Source organism: Canis lupus, chromosome 4 (genome assembly GCF_003254725.2).
Source record: "Canis lupus dingo isolate Sandy chromosome 4, ASM325472v2, whole genome shotgun sequence".
In the NCBI taxonomy this organism is placed as follows: Eukaryota; Metazoa; Chordata; class Mammalia; order Carnivora; family Canidae; genus Canis; species Canis lupus.
Genome location: NC_064246.1, coordinates 7777363 through 7797281, shown reverse-complemented (window position 1 = coordinate 7797281; position 19919 = coordinate 7777363). Strand labels below are relative to the sequence as shown.

At 39.2% G+C, this 19919-nt stretch overlaps 1 protein-coding gene across 7 annotated transcripts in view; it reads left to right on the top strand.

Annotated features, from left to right (window-relative positions):
- Window positions 1–19919, top strand: part of DISC1 (DISC1 scaffold protein) — a 351152-nt gene that overhangs the window by 142031 nt on the left and 189202 nt on the right. For all 7 annotated transcript variants that reach the window (XR_007410095.1, XR_007410097.1, XR_007410096.1 and 4 more), the window contains exons 8-9: window positions 521–623; window positions 12303–12491. Coding sequence is in view for 4 of the 7 variants with exons in the window: in XM_049108923.1 (XP_048964880.1) it covers window positions 521–623; window positions 12303–12491 (292 nt within the window). In the remaining 3 variants the exon portion in view is untranslated. The remainder of the gene's footprint in view (window positions 1–520; window positions 624–12302; window positions 12492–19919) is intronic.

Sequence of the window (19919 nt, the reverse complement as noted above, 5' to 3'; positions counted from 1 at the left end):
ATAAAAACAAATCATGTCAGCTGGAGAAGACATGGGAAAAACACCATGCAGGGTGAAGGTGGAAGGGGAGGGAGGGTTGAGGAGGTTGCTATTTTCTATAGGTAATCAGCCAGGCCTTTCTTCCCAGGTGATGTTTGAGCAGAGCCCTGAAGGGTATGAGTAAGCTAAGGCACTTGGGGCAAGAATATTTCAGAAGGGAGTAACCATGGGGAGGGAGAGAGGGAGAGAAAGAGAGCAGGGTGAGGGGCAGAGGGAGAAGCAGACTCCAGCTAAACCGGGAGCCCAACGAGGGGCTCAATCCCAGGACTCCAGGATTGTGACCTGAGCTGAAGGCAGATGCTTAACCGACTGAGCCACCCAGGCAGCCCTACATTGTTTGCTTTTAAATAACTCTCCTTCAGTTATTCCTTATCACCCCTCTTAATTGCTTATAAATCCAGAGATCTCCAACCGGCTGCTCCATTGCCTTCTGATTTTGACTTGAGTGAATGCTGATTCATGGCTGTTTCTCTCCCTCTAGGTGTGTATGAGTGAGAGACTCAGCAGCACTCTCAGGAAGAAAGTGAATGACATTGAAACCCAACTCCCAGCATTACTTGAAGCCAAAATGCTTGCTGTATCAGGTAACTGGATGTAGAGGAGACGTTGAAGCAGTGGAGTAGAATAGTGACAGCTGCCACCACAGCCAGGCTTTATCCTTGAATGACACTCTACTTGTTACTTATGTCTTGGACATTTCAGAGCTTTAGTGGGAAGTATTACTAAAACTCATGGAAGAAATGTGCAGCATGGCTTCCTTGTAAGACTCTTAAAGCTACATATGCACATATAACAAAAAAAAATAAGTTATTTGTGTAGGTATCGTATTTTGGACTTCCAATTTCTGTTTCTTTAAGAGACCAGAGGTACTCTGCATACCATATAATTCTAGGAGATGTTTAGATAGCATTATGTGTCTGTAGAGGCCCCATGGAGATGGTTGGGTGAAGTCAGCCCCTTCCTACAGGGGCTGATAACATGAAACCAGGTGATGCACTCAATTTAGTAGTCTAGTCAGAGATATTAGATTTTTGGAGGGTTCTCAGTGGATCATAATCCCTTCTCAATCCTGTAATTATTAGGAATATATTTTTCCATTAATTAGTAGGTTAAAAAGACAAATCTCTGAAAATAGTATTTTACCTTATCATTTGAATAGGGCTTTTAGACATTCCTCTATATTGTTATTTTATTTTCACAACAGCTATGTTAAGTAGGTGGGAGAGATATGGTGTCCCAATGAACAGATTAGGAGATTGAGGCCCTGGGGCATGTCCTTTGGTTAATTCACTCAATTAACTAAGTGGTGGCAGAACAGGGGCTCAAGTTCATGTGTGATAAATGGATTTTTAATCCTGTTATGTAATGACATCCTCCAAGTATTCTCGGAGTTTTATAGGTTGCGTGAACCTACAGCTCATCAGCTTCAGAAGAATCATAAAAATTTAACGAAAAGGTATAATAATTACATGTATGGGTTTTAAATGGCATTTTAAGAAGAAATACAATAATTGGCAGCTTCTGCTCTTCAGATCATTAAACAACTAATGTTGGCAGCTAACGAGCAATTTGGTTCCTGGTGCAGTCAGGCATATTATTTACAACCAGTACAACATCGAAATGTGAATGTGGGGCTTGGCTCTTAACAGCTTCACATGCCATTTACTTGAAATTATGGCCTCATTTTCTAAGAGAGAAAAAAAAAAGATTGAACACAATCTTTCTTCTGAGTTAGTGGTTTTGCCTTTCTTAATCCATATATCTTCTTGAGGAATACAGGTGGATATATATCTATTAAGCCCAAGGGAGGAGATGGATCATTCAGGCAGCAGAGATGTCCCTCTCTCAAATGTGAATAATTTCTTTTTAGAATCCCAGGGAAAATTCTTAAGATGGTATATTGCATTTGGGGCCTGGGTTTTGTCTTTAGTTTTGTGATCAGCTAAGAAAATCAGTGAGGCCTCGTTGGAGGAGGGATGACCTAAATTAGCTGGGATGGGAACTCACGTCTCAACATTCCTGCTTCCTGATTACTCTGTAGTCAGTGGGCTGTCCCCATGGGCTGGGGCTGTGCCAGGATGGTCATCATCCTTTTTCATCTCTACGTAACGTGGTTTCTATTTTCTTTTGAGCTATGCTCTACAGCAGGGAGGACCTGAGCAGGGAAAGGCCCTTCCTTTAGGATCTTGACAGGCCTACCTTAGCACATTCAGAGTGGCAAATCCTCACTCCATTAGACAAAAGCCATGACAAACCACTCCAGGGGAAAGAAGCCCTTCTTCATTTTGGTCTGTCTGCTAGAATGCTGAGAGGCAATGCCCTTGGGATTCTTGGAGGCACTCTTGAATGAAAAGGGTCTTAGGGGGTTCCCTTAAGAGGGCTTTTTGTCTGTCTGAAAGTTTCTTTGATTCACTCATTGATTTGGTCTATAGACTGTGACTTCTTTTTTTTTTTAGACTGTGACTTCTTAATTTGAGAATCAAATTGGCTATCTGCAGAGACTGGGAATAAGAAATAGCTTTATTTGCAGGCTCACCAAATCCTAGCTCCTTTATATTTAATAGTGTATTCTTTAACTCTCTTCTCTTTTCGTGCATTGTATCATAGGCAGTGACAGGATGCCTGGCAGGCACTTCTGTGTTCTGCCTGGAGTCTTCTTGGGTGTATGACCAACTTCATTAGCAACTTTCTTCTCTATTACTTCAGTTGATAATGATACCAGACTTTCTGTTACTATATGGCAAGGAACTCCTTTCCTCCAGCTTTCAATTATATTTTTCTTGCCTCCCTTTTATTCTTCACTGAGGCCTGTCAAGGCTTCTGCATGCCACCTGATCCCAGAATCAGTGCTTCAGATTTTAGGGGTTTGTTACAGCAGCATTCAGACACCAAAATCTGTTCTCCTCATTGATTGTTGCATAATAAATCATCCTTGAGATTTAGTCACTCAAAGCATACCCATCATTTATTTTGCCTACGAATCTGCAATTATTTGGGCAGACCCTGGCAGGAACAGATAGGGTGGTTGAACGGGAGCTGGAGAATCCACTTTCAAAGAAGGTAGCCCAACCGAGACAAGGAATCATTAACCTCTTTGCTACCCTCACTGAAAACTTTATCCTCTGCCCCACAGTGATTGCTTTGACCTTCATGCCTTCTAGAGAGTGTGTAGTGGGTACGGGTGATCTGGGTACTATTGTTAAGATGTCAACACCAGAAGTTGGGGACTGTCTCCTTCTCTAGAACTGCGCTGGGCCCCTGTGTAACCACTGGCCTCTAGTGATGAGTGCTTGTGCCTTTGCTCATGTATGCCCTCCTCCTCACAGCTGGGACCTCCTTGACACTCCAGGACTTTTCATGCCCACACACAGAAGATACTTAAGTGGTGGTTACCTGGTATAAGACTCAGTAGCAAGCATCTTTCCTGCTATTGGCCTTCTGTCTCAGGCTCTGGGTCTGCTCTGCTGCTCAGACATGGTCCTGGATGGGTCCTCAAGTCCTGTAACCAGGCTCTGTCTCCATCTATGCTCTGTAACCTGAGTAGTGTCCCAGTCTTCATCTGTATGGGGCCTGCCCTGCTCTGACCTCTTCCTTTCCCCTAGGATCAAAGCCTGGCTCTCTGCTGCCCAGCTTCTGATATTGCTCGGATACTGACATTGCACGTGCATTTCTGGCTCCAGCCTTTCCCTGCTTGGATCACCCACTATTGTTGATGCCATCCATCTGTTGAGTCACTGCTGCTTTTTTCTTGGGCTTTGCCCGGCACTCAGAAGATAGTCAATAAGAGTAATTGTGTTAAGAAAAACTGCACCTCATTTGTAGATTGCTGAGCCCCAGAATCTGTTATTTTCATACCTCCTTTGGGTCTTCCCTCAGTTTGTGGTATATTTTCTTTCCCACCTGCCTCCTATTATTTGTTTCCAAGGAATAAACAGTTCAGATCATCGTTTATTCTTTAGTAGCATACCAAGATGTCTCAGGTACTCCAAGCCATTTTTTTTTAAATTATGGTTCTATCCAATTTGATTTTTCTTTTCCAGAGAATAAAAATTAGCTTCGTTTAAAATATCTTAGTGTCTAAATGGAAGCTTATCTAGACATAAACAAGATTTTCTAGATAAGCACAGAATGTTTCCCTCTCTCTAAAAAATTTAGATCAGTGGCTGGAGGAGATGATAGGCCCAGCAAAGATTTTTCAAAGATGCTATCTGTCCAGTATGGAAATAAATGAGGCCCGCCAAAAGAGAAGAAATGAAAGCTACTTCAGAGCTTACTATAGCAAGGGAGTCAGCCACCATTACCTGTGTTTTGGCAGAGACTCAAAGGCAGGCAGAAAATTGGGAAAGCTTCATAGTAGAAAAAAGGGAAGGCTTCAGGTTTACTCTGACGGGAGCCTGGGGGAGCTAGAGGCAGGCTAATTAGAGCATCCTATGTAATTGGTTAGGGGAGCATATTTGGCTTTCTCTGGCTGGTTTGTAAGTTGGAAGCAAGGGCAAAAATTAGGGAAGCTGTCAATTATTAACAAAATCCTGCCCATTTTGGACCGATTATTATAGACATGATTATTTAGTTTCCTGGATTATTAATAGAAATAGCAATCTGGCTTCCTATGGCCTGCCTTCCTGAACTGGCTGTTGTAGATATGGGGGTTCATTTCTTGGGCAGGTTGCTGCAGGTTGTGGGACAGAGTGCTATTGCTCTGGATGATCTGGCCATTGTCTGTTTGTATATTTAGTCTCTCACCAGGTACCACAATTTTCAAGCTGTTAGAAGCAGTTTATGTTTTACATAAAATCCCGTGTGTGCCGGTGTTATATTCCCCGTCTTAACTGTGAAGTGTGTGGCCGTCTAAAATGTTTGATGTGCAAAACCAGTCAGAGGGCTCTGCTCACATAAAGTGCTTGTTGCTCTCTCAGGAAATCATACTGACTGGAAGAAAGTGATAAAACTGACAGAGAATGGCAGATTCCAGCCAAAGGAGCTTCCGTAGACAGGTGGTGGAGTGGTAGGGGGAGTATTGGCAAGTGCTGGTTTGTAGCCTTTGCTCTGCTAGCCCAAGTTCGTTCTTTCTTTCTTTCTTTCTTTCTTTCTTTCTTTCTTCTTTCTTTCTTCTTTCTTTCTTTCTTTCAAGTTTATTTGTTTATTCATGAGAGACAGAGAGAGAGAGGCAGAGGGAGAAGCAGGTTCCATACAGGAAGCCCAATGTGGTATTTGATCCCGGGTCTCCAGGATCATGCCCTGAGCTGAAGGCAGACGCTCAACCACTGAGCCACCCAAGCATCCCATGCTAGGCCAAGTTCTTAGCTTTGACATCATGGAGGGGGAGGCTCTGAGTGACAGAGCATGAGGTCTTGCCTCACCATATGTACTTGAGCTTGGAGTTCCTCAAAAGAAATGGCCTTGGGATGCCTGGGTGGCTCAGTGGTTGAGCCTCTGCCTTTGGCTTGGGTCATGGTCCTGGGGTCATGGGATTGAGTCCCGCATTGGGGGAGCCTGCTTCTTCCTCTGCCTGTGTTTCTGACTCTCTCTCTGTGTCTCTCATGGATAAATGAATGGAATCTTAAAAAAAAAAAAAAAAAAAAAAAAAAAGATATGCATTTTGCCAAAAAGAAAAAAGAGGCAGGACTCTATTATTTTTGGAGTTTGATGATTTTCACACTAGCTTTATTTCTTTTTTCCAGTAAAGAAGGACAGCTGAAATTAGAGTATGTAAATGTGAATAATTTTAGGAGGATCGCTACAGATGGAAGTATCTGTGGACCTATGCTGTACTGCGTGTGTGTGTGTGTGTGTGTGTGTGTGTGTGTGTGTGGCATGTCCCCCTAATTGAAAGTCGTAGTGAGGGCTGGACCTATCTGGTGATACAGCCTAGCTGAGTACAGAGTTCATTCCCTAAGGCTCTCTGTACTCCCTCCCTTTATGGGTGATTTGTGGCCACGTTTTGACCAAGTCACTTGTTGAATTATATTTGGTAGAATAAGCACCTTAACATGAGGTTGGAAAAACCCAGTTCAAGATCAGTAACCTCATGTGGGATCTTAGAATTCCAAAACTTTTGTGACCTTGGGAAGGTCTGGGTCTTAGTTTCTCCAAGTGCAAACCAGGGATAGTCATTCTGAGATCCCCATCCTGACTTGTCGGAAAGGCCTAACAAGAGCCCTGTACTCTGTAAAATCGGACTCTCAAATAACAGCCTCAAAAAAGAAACCCCAGATACTGTGAAGTAGAGGAGGGACATATTTAAGTTCAGGATAAAAGATACAATTAGAAGGAAGAGAGTGGGTAAAGTCAGTTTTGGCTTTGGCATTCACCTGGAGGGTTTTAATTGTGGCATTTGTAGAAGGAAATATTTTGACAGGTGCTTTAATAAGCCTTTGTGAAAGCCCAGGTATGGTTCTCTCACTGAGAGCAGACAGATGTGTGGGTGGGATGATGGCAAAGGCGGGAATTCATCTGCACAAATCCTCCTGTGGCATTTAGGAAAGGGGCTCATTAGAGTCACAGAGATTGGGGGCATGGGGTCACTGATGGGACTTCCTTCAGGGATCAGCTTTTACTTTTCTGTATTTTCATCACAGAGCTCTTGGCCAGTTTCAGTAATCAGGGAGGGCTAAATCAAGAAGGATTTACTCATGGGCTTGGATCTGAGACCAAAATGCTTATAAAATATTAACTGGGGGCAGTGTAGCATTTTATCATGGCTTCAGTTGTAGTATTAACTGTCTCTTTGGGAATTTGCACTCTTCCTGCATATATAAAATTTACATGTCTATCACTATGCATTTTCCCTCAGGATCAAGGAAGGGACCCAGGTTTTAATTAATGATCTCTCTCATGTTTTATTAAGGGCCCTGGTCTCTAGAGCTTGTCATGAGTTGCAGGGTAATCTGAGAATGTATTTCCTGTCATTCTAGCAAACCTTCTGTGTAGGCACTTGCCCTGCCTATGTAGTCTTTTCTGATTTATTTTTAGAGATCTTTTCTCTCTGAACTGTTTGGAGGAAGAGATTGCACACTGTGGTGTCTCTGGGGACAGTTGGTGCCCACCTCACTTTTGGTCACTCCCTCTTGCTTGAAAATATGGTCCAGCAGAAAGATTGGGGTTCCCTGAGCCCAGCCAGTGAAGGGACATTTGAAGGCACCACATTGTGCTTGTGGCTGCCATGTCTAGAGGTGGTCACACCTCTGGGCTGGTCTTCCCCAAACTACCCTGGGCATGTGGTACATATCTTGAGATTCTTTTTTTTTTTTTTTCTTGAAAGGATATCTTTCTATTGTGATAAAATATATATACACATAGAATTTACCTTTTTAGCCATTTTTATGTGTACAGTTCAGTGGCATTAAGTACAGTTACGTTGCTGTGTAACCATCATCACCATCTATCTTCAGATCTTTTCATCTTCCCAAACCAGAACTCTGTACCTGTCAAACTTGAGGTTGTGGGTGGCAGTCTACAGGGGCCCCATCCATAGCAGCCCTAACTTGGTCATTGTTCAAGAAGGAAATCACGGGGGGAACCTGGGTGGCTTAGTGGTTGAGTGTCTGTCTTCGACTCAGGTCGTGATCCCAGGGTCCTAGGAGCAAGTCCTGCATCAGGCTCCCCATAGGGAGCCTGCTTCGCCCTCTGCCTATGTCTCTGCCTCTCTCTGTGTCTCTCATGAATAAATAAATAAAATCTTAAAAAAAGAAGGAAATCATGGATCCAGGAAATGTTTTATTTGTATTGCTATTTATAGCCCAAAACTTGTGGACGTCCAGTCTGCTCTCCTTATCCGGACTTTTTCTAAATGGGTCAAGCCCATCATCTTGGCATCTTGGACCCTCTACCATTAGGATCCAACTTCTTTGTGGGTCTAGTCTCTACCTAGGCCACATGCCTCCTACCACCCACTGAAGGCAAGCATGCTGTCTAACCAGGTTTCTGTTTCTTCTTTTGGAAACCTTATATTTTTCCCTCGTGAAACCTGCCTCTGTCTCCCCTTCTGGAACAGTTTTTCTTCTGTTAGCTCTTCTAGAGCATATTTGCCCATTTATTAGAACACATATCCTCCTCTTTATTTAACAGTGACTTCCTGGAGAGCAGGGTGGTGCCTTGTTCCCTCCCATATTTGACCACTTGAGCGATAGACAATAAATAGGGTCTCAAAAGATATTTATCCATTCATGGAATTGGAAACTGGATTTCAGTGACAGAAGTGGTAAGTGCTGGGTGTTCAGAATGCCTTTAAAGTGGGAAAACATTTAGTCATATTTCTCCCATTTATATTGGGTTGAAACTTGCCTTTGAATAATAATAATAATAATAATAATAATAATAATAAATAATAATAATAAAAGTAAACAACGTAGTTTAGTACCTAAGAAGGATTTGGGAGTTATATTTGAGTTGGAAATCTGTCCTACATTTTATTGCTATGTAACCTTAGCAAGATTTTTTCTTGAGGTTTCAGTTTTCTTGACTATAAAGCAGAGATAACAACATGTATTTCAGTGAACATAAAATGCCCCATTATTTTATATAGTACAAGAAAAGAAAAATTGCTGTCAATTAAACAATGATATAATGCTTTCTGTGGCTTTGGATTTTTATTTTATACTTATTGAAATAGTTCTTTTAGACATATTTAGGCTTTTGAAAAATCCTTTTCAAAAGAAAATTTAATCACTCAAGGTTTTCCTAAAATGTCTTCTTATTCAGAGTCTGAGTATTCTGAAACACCTTGTGACTCAAAGTAGTTGGAGCTCACATTTTTTCACCCATTATCTTTCTCTGCATCAGTGAAGCTGTTGGTGAAGAAACTATTTTTTTCCTCCCAAGAATGAACTACTGTTTTCTGCCAAGCTGCAAAACAGTTCTTCAAGTTTTAAATGATGGTACTTGCCCAATCTTACAAATCCATTACAAGAGATGGTTTTCAGGCAACAGCCAGGTCTCCAATGATCCTGAAATGGTTTTTACTTTGAAACCCCAGTGGCTTGCAGATGGTCCACTGAGCCACCAAGAATGATGATCACATGGTAACAGCCTCATCTGGACTACTTCCAGGCTGATGGACACAGCCTGGACACATCTCCATTTCAGAGATGTTACCATGGGGAAACAAAGTGTGCCTCTCAGAATAGATAACATAGGGCATGACTTCCCTCTTAAGGTTGTTGTAAGGTAGAGGAGAAAAGATTCATAGTTGTTACTGTGCAAACATCATGGAGCCCCTTGATAACAATAACTGTTATTTATGGAGCACCCACTAATGTAATATGCTTATTAATTTACAACATAATTTTCTTTTTTTTTACAACATAATTTTCATATTAAAATTTTCCCTAATATATTTTTCCTTTTTTATTGAGGTATGATTTAAATTCAATGAAATGCACAGATCTTAAATGTTCGGTTGTATGTATTTTGACACCTCTCATCTGCAGCCCTATCAAGATATTTTCTTCCCTCCAGAAGCATCACTCTTGTGCCCCTTCCCAGTCATCATCCTCCTTCCCCACACAGTCTCTGTTCTGATATCTTTCACCATGGATCATTCTGTGCTAGAACTTAGTATTGCTGGAATCATGTGGCATGCAGTCTTCTATGTCTTATTATTTTTCTTTTTGAGATACTTCCATGTCACTGTGTGTATGAAGAGTTTGTGCCTTTCTGTTATTGAGTAGTCTCCACTGCATAGATGTGCCCCCGTTTCTGCTTTTCTCCCCTTGGTGGGCATTTAGGTTGTTTGTTTGGGCTATCATGAGTAAAGCTACTATAAATATTTGCATGCAACTATTTTTTGATTACATGTTTTTGTTTCTCCTGGGTAATACCTGAAAGTAGGATTTTTGGGCCCAAGAACAGGTGTGTATTTAACTTTATGAGAGTCTTCTCAAGGTGGCTGTGTCACTGACACTCCCATTATGTTTGAGAGTTCTGCAGCTCCACATCCTTACCAGCTAGACAGCTTCAGTCTAGTTCATTTGAACCATTGGTTCATTGAACCATGAATTTTGAATGGTTTTGTAGTAGAATCTCTATGGCTTTAATTTATACTATTCTGGTAACTAATAACCACCAACATGTTTTCATATGATCACCAGCCATTTGTATATCTTACTCTGTAAAATGCCTGTTAAGTCATTTGTATTTTAATTATTGGGTTGTAGAATTTGACTCCTTTGTCAGGTATATGTATTGCAAATAGTTTCTCCCAGTCTGTGGCTTGCCTTTTCATCTTTTTTTTAGTGGTATTTTTTGATGAGTAGAGGTCTTTAATTGTGATGAAGTCCATTTATCTATTTTTTTAGTTAGTATTTTCTGAGTCTAACCAAAGTTTTGATTATTCGAAAGAGAAGTATTCTATACTTTCTTCTCTAAGTTTTATAGTTTTTGCAGCTACATGTAGGTCTGTGATCAATCTCTAATTAAATTTTGCATATGGTTTGAAGTATGGATCAAAGCTAATATTTCTCCATTTCACTAGCTAGTTGTTCCATTACCATTTGTTGAAAATATAGTTGACCCTTGAACGATATGTGGGCTAGGGATGCTGATGTGCTGCACAGTCAAAAAAATCTGAGTTTAGTTTTTGGCTTCCCAAAAATGTAACTGTTGGTAGTCTACTGTTGACCAGAAGCCTTACCAATAACATAAACAGTTGATTAGTGCATGTTTTGTATGTTATATGTTGTTACATCATGCATTCTTACAATAAAGTATGGAAAAGAATGCTAATAAGAAAATCACAAGGAAGAGAAAATATATTCACACTACTATATTATATTCATATTAAAAAAATCCGTGTATACATGGACATGCACAGTTTGAATCTGTGTTGTTCAAGGGTCAGTTGTACTCTTTTTTCCTCATTGACTTGCTTTGACACTGGTTGAAAATCAATTGACTGTGTGCATTTGTTTTACTTCTGGACTGTTTATTCCATTGATGTGTTTGTCTATTTATCTATATGCCGTATTGTCTTGATGTGTAGCTTCAGCATTAGTTTGAAATCAAGTATTATATGTTTTCTTTATTCCACCTTAAAAGAATTTTTCTTTTGGCTAATCTAGGCCTTATGCATTTTCTTCTATATTTTAGAATAAGCTTGTCAGTTTCTATAAAAGACCACCATGAGATTTTGATTGTAATTGTGTTAAATGAATAGATGGATTTAAGGAAGATAGAAGTATTAAAAACATTCAGTTTTCCAATATATGTATATATAGTCTTATATTTTTCTGATTACTTAAATCTTTCTGAATTTCTCTCAGAATTTTTAAAAATGATTTTCTGTATGGAGGCCTCACATGTTTCTTTAAATTTACCCCTAAGTATTTTGACCTTTAAAATATGTTGTAAAAAAAAGTTGTAAATGGTATTTAAAAAATTCATCTTCTACTTATTTGCTGTTGCTATTTAGAAATTCAATTGATCTTTGTATATTGCCCTTGTATCCTGCAACCTTGCTAGATTCAATGCATGATATATTTTGGTTAGTTCTTTATGGAATTTCATGTTCTTAAAGCAACCTGTGATGCAGGTATTAGTACAATCACATTTTATAAAAAGTTTGCCCTGAAATTATGTGTTCTCATTTCTTTGCTCAAGGTCATGAAGGTTGAGTAACAGGAGGACTAGGATTTGAATTTAGGTCTAGTCTGACTGTAATGGCTAGTCCTTTCCCACCCTACTATAATATTTCACCTCTTTGACATTTAGATATATTTTTTAAAGATTTTATTTATTCATGAGAGACACAGAGAGAGGCAGAGACACAGGCAGTGGGAGAAGCAGGCTCCATGCAGGAGCCTGATGTGGGACTCAATCCCAGAACTCTCAGACCACGTCCTGAGCCAAAGGCAGATGCTCAACTGCTGAGCTACCCAGGCATCCCGACATTTAGATATTTGAATGGAGTAATACTACATGATTTCCCTGGATCTCACTTGGACATTTTTGCATCATTGTGTTTCACAAGGACCTGGATTGGGACTTTTATTTTATTACTATTTTATTTTATTTTTTTGGATTGGGACTTTTAAAACAGACTACAAAAATAAGGTCATAAAGAGACTGGTGGTTTTCCCAGTTGAAGGAGGACAGTTAGTGTGTTTCCAGGTTCCTCCACAGAAGACTATTAATGTGGCTGGATGCAGTTGCAAAGATCAGCCCTCTTTCTCCATACTGTTGGTACTCATAAGCTGTTGCTAAATCTTCCATGTGTGGGGATGCTGTAAAACTTGTTTTCCCTCATTCTCTCTTGCAATGTGCTACAGGAAATAATTTCTCTACAGCCAAGGAGCTCACAGAGGAGATTAGAACATTAACATCAGAAAGGGAAGGGCTGGAGGGACTCCTGGACAAGCTTCGGGTACTGAGTTCCAGAAATGTCCAAAAGCTGGGGAGTGTTAAGGAAGATTACAGTAAACTGAGAAGAGAGCTGGACCAGGGGGAAACTGCCTACGGTAAGTAATCACAACTATTGCCTGGTGAAATATTGTGGTATTGATTGTGCTCTGTGGCTGGGCAGGATGTTCTGTGTGTCATGTGAGCATCACTGCAAAGGGCGTCCTGGAGCACACAATATTTTTCCTGGAGGGTTTTTTTTGGCAGGAGTCTTGGCAAATGGGGTGGAATTACTTGTCAGCTTTTGTTTTGCTGTTCACATGTGACGTCTTTTCTTTTTTGTCTTTACTCCCCCTTCTCTACCCTGGATTTGCTAATGGCCTTGCGATTATTTAGAGTAATCTCCCCCTTGGCACAGGTCTTGAGAATTTTCTCTGTTTGACAATTATGTTCCTTTTGTTCCTTGGCTCAGTCTTCTGGCTTGCACAATCACAGATGAGAGCAGGCTGACTCAGAAGACTGCATAAAGACCATGAAGTGGCTTTTCTATGTGTGAGTTTTTGTGAGAGCTTCTTTCTCCAGGAAGAATGATGTAGAAGAGGCCAATGATGCCTTAACTGAAGTATCCGCCTGTCAGAGGAGTTACCATACTCTTGTATTCTTTTCCTGTTCTGGTTGTTAAGAGTAACTGAGGTCACTTTGAGGTTTGCTCCCTGAGGGATAGTCTTAGAAGGTGCTAGTTCAGTCTGAATTGAAAAAGTGAAAACGTATTTCTTAAAAAAAGAATGTAAAGAATTTACAGTGATTCAGTTTCTAATCTGAAGAATGAAATCATGAGAAATAAATGCAGGTTTCAAATATGTTAGATACTAGAATCTGTTTTGTTACTGGTAAAATGAGAAGAATAATATCGAACTCATAGGTTGATTGAGCAGTACTTAATCAGATTAAATGAAATAACTTATAAAGATCTTGAGGTATATGTGTGGGTGTGTGTGTCTGCCCTTCCATTTCTTCTAGGAAGAAGAAGCTGCTGGAGGTGAGAGGTCATATATAGTATATTATCATCCCTAAATAAATGTTTATTAGGAAAATGAAAGACCTATCTACTAATTAATAACTATATTTACAAAGTATTCTTATTTAAAAAGAAATAGGAAAAGAACGGGGATGTTAGCCACATTGGAAACACAGCTACCTGAAAATACTCCACGGATTGAAGTAAATAAAGATTAGTATTTAAAACCAAACAAAGAAATATGAAATTAGTTAGCAGAAATTAGGTGTGTCATTTTAATCTGAATGAATTTTGTTTTAAATGCTTACTCAATTGAGAAAGACGTTCAATTATAGTTATTTGAATCACAGATAGGATGTTCAGTTGTTATAGAGTCTTCTTAGTAATAGGCAGGCCTCCCTGGCTAAACAATTGAGAGCTACTTATCTTCCTTTCCCCACTTCTGTAGGTCAAGACTTCTTTTTTGGCAAATATGTAGGGACTGTACATTTGAGTCTGACTCTGTAACTAGAGTACTGAGGGATAGTAACATTTTTCCCTAAGATATGATGATGTGCTCTGTGAAGTCAGGATAGGAAAAATCATTGGATATTTTAAATGAATTTTTGCTATAGACTTTTCAGATGTATTAACAATAACAACTATAAGATTTTTCATGTTGTCACTCTGTAATTTTTGGCACAAAATGGGGAATCTATTGTATCTAAGAATAAAGAAGATGTGAACAAATTTGGACAAATTTAGTTCAGCAATATTTTCATTTGAACAGTTGAGCTCTTGAAAGCCATAAATATCTCTTAAGAAGGAAAAAAAAGAGCCATGTAGTATTTTTTGAATCTCACCCTTGTCACTTTACTATTTTCAAAATGATGAATAAAACATAAACAAATGGAATGAGAAATTGTTACCATCAATGATTCTAAATTGCAGATGGCTCATTACTGTTGTGAAGGCGTTCTTTATGTTTTAGACTTGGATTTTGCTTGATCAGCTACCCTCTTCCCTATGCTTTATTTAGCCTGACGGTAATTCTTGACCAGTTTGAGGTGACTTGGTATCAGGTTAACCGAATTAGTAATCTTGGGTTGATGAAAGTAATGGGAGATAAATAAATAAATAATACATATATAACAAATTCCTTAGTAGGTTGGAGCTTTTTATCTATTGGAATGCAATAAAACTAGGCCAAAGTCCATAGTCTGCCATTTATTGGCTTTTGAGAGTTAAAAATTTAGAGGAAGCTCTCAATGTAGAGCTTTACATGTAGAGCAGATACAAAGGAATAGTATGCATAGGCGTATAGGTACCAGTGAGCTACCTCTTTTTATCCTTAGACAAAATGCTTAAAAAATAAGACTAAGAAATAAGCAATATGTAGAATTCTTTTAAAAAATACCCAGGTTTTGAATTCCTACAATGGTTTCAGAATGTGGCACAAGGGAAAAAGGCAATTTAGGAATGGACAAGTGACTCTGTGATGGTCAGGGACCCGGGCTCTTCGATTTTGTTCATCTGTACTCCTCAACATGTGACATTTGGTCCAAGATGCCCAACCTATATGTCCAAGTCTAACCAGGGATTCTGTTTTTATAGCAGAAGGAGAAATTTGCAGTTTTAGGGAACAATTAGCAATCTCTCTTGTACAGAGAACTCTTATTGATGGGAAGTGCTTTGCTGATCATTTAAAATATTATTACATCTTATGGGGCTGGCTTGATTGAGATCAAAGAAAAGCACTGTCCTTATGTTTCATTTGTTTTGTCACAGTATGCAGCATGATGTCTTTGAAAATAGTAAATATACCGTAAATATTTGTTCATTTACTGGAGCCAAATGTTAAAATGAAACATTCCTTTACTTCTATTTTATTCCTTTACTCCTCTACTTTGAATAACAGAACCAGACCTTGGATCTTCTTCGTTTTTTTGATTTTTCAAATTCATTTTCTAATTTAGTGAGAATAGAAGTAAGTTTGATTGTCCTTCGTGGAAGATGCTTGAAGTTGTCTGAGTGGGATATTCATACTGAAGTGTCAGCAGACAGAACAAAATGATGAAAAAGTACTGAAATGTGCCAGAGTAGTCAAGGGCAAAGGGAGACAGAAATCACTGGCTTTGTCACAGTGACACACATTCTCTGTGATGAGGCAAGAAGGGGGGGTGTGTTTTAACCTGTATCAGCTCTTCTTAAGACTTCAGGAGAACATGCTTGAATTCTGAGCAACTTTAAGTACAGTGAAATAGAATGAAAAGCTTTCAACCCCTGAATACCTATGGAGATTAACTATACACCTTTAATTACTGTGGATTTCAATTTTTTTTAAAGGGAGGATGGGAAAAAAATAAGTAACTTTTTTGATTTGTTACATCTGCTTTTCAGCAAAAAGACAACCCTGAGATTTATATAACTTTTTTCCATCCCCTGTGCATAAGTTGTAATCTGTATTGTACTTTATTAATATTGTTGATTTTTTCACTATAACTCAGATATAAAGGAAGCAGACGTCAAGGCGAGAGATTTAATCACAGAATAATCAGGGCTAGAATTTTAAATAGGACATCATTAGCATGTTAATGAATTTTCCCACTTTATGCCAGCTGCCTGAATAGAAAATACTGCAGATGTAGCTCAAAAATCTGGCAGGATCTGTGGCCCACCGAGCTGTCAGGAATTCGTATAGAAGGTCCGTGAAGTACGTAAAGGGATTCTCTGTATGGCTATCAAATGGCAGGATTTCATTTTTTTTACTTTGAGTGATGGCTGGCTGTGTTCAGCTTTAACTTATTCGCCTTCCATTGAGCAAGAACAAGTGGAGGGCAGGTAAGGAGCAGGTTTTAAGTGTAATAAAGTCAGAGAGGTAGTCAATTTTTCAGTTCTGGCTTGGGGCTAGTTCAGTACCTCCCCCTTATCTGCAGTTTCCTGCCATCAACCCCCGTTAGGATGATGATCCTCCTGATGAATCATCAAAAGGTCACTAGTAGCCTAATGCTGCGTCACAACGCCTACATCACTCACCTCATTTCATCCCATAACGTGGGCATTTTATCATCTCACAGCATCACAAGAAGAGCGAATAAGGGACAACAAGATATTTTGAAAGAAAGAGCGAGATCACATTCACAAAAGTTTTATTACAGTATAATTGTTCTATTTTATTATTAGTGATTTTTGTTCATCTCTTACTGTGCCTAATTTGTAAGTTAAACTTTATCATACGTATATATGTATAATAAAAAATGTAGTATACATAGGGTTCAGTACTCTCTGTGGTTTCAGGCACCCACAGGGGTCTTAGAAAGCATCTTCTATGCATCAGGGTAAACCACTGCACCTCCCTTTTACTTTAGATTAGAAAGGCCATAGGTCCATGCTGACGTCATCTTGCCATGATTTTTGGACTACTTCATAATTTTTGAGCTTGAAATAGCTGATGAAAGGACTTAGGACATTCTCTAGTGAGATATGAATTCCTTTAACTCTGAAAGTCCACAGGTGAAGCTTCTTTTAGAAGTTACCTCACACCTATTAAGAAAATATAGTTAATCTTCAGTTTAGAGATCCTGCACTTTACAAGTTCTGCATGTATAGGCAGTAATTCCCTTTTCATATTTATCAGACATATTTAGAAGAAACTTTCAAGAAGAATTAGAACAGAAGAATAGAATTTGCATATGTGTGTGTGTATAGAGAGGAAATGGAGAAATGGAAAACATATATAATGAAGATGTAAGTAACACAATTAACAAAAAAATATAACTTGAAAGTTGAGATAGAAGAAAAGCCAATGACAAATGTTAATTAATCTGGTTGAGAATATGATGTGATAATGAGTTTCCTAGGAGCAAGAGCAAAAAAGACATTTGAAGCATCATCCATCCTCCTCAAAAAAGCAGCTTAAAGCACATAGTTTTCAGGAATGTGAAGTGGTGTTAAATTCTTAAAGGCAATTTTTTTTAAAGAGAGGGAGAGATGGAGCACATGTGAGCAGAGTGAGGAGGGGCAGAGGGAGAGAGGGAAACAGAGAATCTTAAGCAGGATCCACACTTAGCGTGGACCCCAGTGATTGATCTCATGACCCTGAGATCATGACCTGAGCTGAAATCAAGAGTCAAATGCTTAATCAGCTCAGCTACCCAGGCACCCCAGGGCAATTCTTTTGAAAACATGCTGGAAAAGTCCTCAATAATACATTCATACGTAACAAATGAGAAAGCACTTTTCATGTGGCTGTTTCCAACCACTCCTGGAAAAAACCTAGGGGATGCCTTCAGAGCAGTAGCTCATGGATAGACTGAAATGTACACATATCTTAGATCTGTGGGTGTGTACATACTTTTCCACAAAATTTTGATTCCGTGTTTCAGCAAATGGGATTTGGAAAAGAGCCATTGTAAGATCTCTCAGATTTTAAGAAACATGTTAAATTATAGTAATACCATGGGAATGAATTAGTAAGGGCTCAGGCTAATTAGTTTTAAGTATGGGAACTTCCAGTGATCTGACGTGATTCAAAGATGAGACTTCAGACATTGGAAGATTGGCCAGAGATCAGTCTGTAGACTCACCAAATATCAGTTCTTCCCTCTGAGCTTTGACCAAGGTCCTCATGGAAGACAACTTTGCTTACTTGGGGCCGGAATAGAAATCGAGCTCTTGATGACTGAGGACCAAGCTTTTTTGTCTTAGAACTAGATGTGTTCCAGGTTCTGTACATGGAAGAACTTAGATTGTTCTATGGGGAATAATATCCTATTTGTGTCTGCCTTTCTAAATTAGAAATCTTTGTTTAGATTTAAAAACATAGGTAATATGAACTTTGGGAGAAAATTTCTTTTTTTAAAAAATATTTTATTTGAGAGAGAGGTAGAGAGAGAGAGAATGAATCTGAAACAGACTCTGCGCTGAGCACAGAGCCTGTCGTGGGGCTCGATCCCACAACTGTGAGATCATGACCTGAGCTGAAACCAAGAATCAGGTGCTTAACTAACTGAGCCACCTAGGCATCCCTGACTCCCCCACTCCCTAGGGAGAAAAAACTTCTTTTAAAAAATTTCATAATCTTTCTTTGAGGTTTTTCCATGGGCTGAACTTTTACATTTCTATTTATCGTTGATTAATCTTATTAATAAATTATTGTTATACCAGGATCACAGTTAAATATATATCTGCATTTTAAATATTTCTCCATATTTTTTCCTTTTCTAGTTATATCCCTGCATCCCTATTAGTGTGGTTATTTCTCTGCAACCGTTTTTGCCTGTGAATTTCTATGCTTGAAATTTGCAATGAACTTCTTTCTCTTTTATCAAAAAAATTGTGATAATTTTTTTGAGAGGCCTCTCCACAACACTGTAAAAAGCCTGTGTTCAGACGTGGGAGTCCTCACTTTCATTTCCCTTCTGTTGTTTGCTGATCATCTGCACAGCACCTGGCATGGAGAGGCATTCCCACATGAGGCCTGATGAATGACTGATCTTTAGCAAGTCACTGTATCTTCACTGCTTCTCAGTTGCTTCAGGTACAACACAGCATTTTCATCTCGCCATGCGTTATTTCTCTAAGCATTTATTGAACAGTTACAGTATGCCAGGCACTGTGTTAGTTAGGCCTTTGTGGTCCAGAGTGAATCAGAAGTCCTTGAAGTCACCAAAGTCCCATTTATGAGTCCCACTGGTCTTGCATTCCCATGGTTGTATGCATACTTTGTTCATTTCCTTGCTCTCTACTATAACTGATTTCCTTCTCCTACTTCTGTGTAATTTTTTAGAAGTCTTTACTTGTTACTTTCTTTCCCACTTGTCTCCCCATTTGCTTTCTATACTCCCTTCCCAATTCTTCAGTCATGTATCCCCAGAGGGGAATGCAATGATGATTTTAATTGTATTTCATACCCAATTGCAATAGGCAGTTTTTTGGTATGCTAATTTGTTTGGAGCAGGAACGTGATTCTGTGTAATAGGGTGGGTGTACGTGACTCTGAAGTGTCTGGTGGATCATTCTTGGCAACAGTGTCTTTCCTAGTTTTTCTCAATTTCATCTGGACTCTGGGCTTTTGATGACATTGATGCGTGTGCACATGCATGCACACACACATAAATTCACACTCATACATTCCCTTCTGAAGATTAAGCCAAGAATGGTGGTTAAGTGGAATATCATGATTCCCAGAGGAGAGTTTGTTGGCTGTGGTTTGGGTGAGGGGTGATCGGTTGCCTGAGATGGTACCATGTATTGCAGAGTGCTTCACATCTGGATCATTGTCTTTTGTGCAACTCTTCCGCCCCTATTTTTAAATGTTCCTGGGTAGGAGTGATGCCATCCTCAGTTAACTGAACAACTTCAGAATTATATTATGACTTTGAAAATATATTGTTATTGTGATTATTAAAACTTAGTAGAACTCAATTCGAAGGTATTCATATTACCTTTTTTCAGATCCCTATAGGTTTAAAAATGAGTTTTCTTCAGATTTCTTCCTCCTTTGCTCTTCATTGTATAGACTCAGCATGTATTCATTGGATGCCTTGCT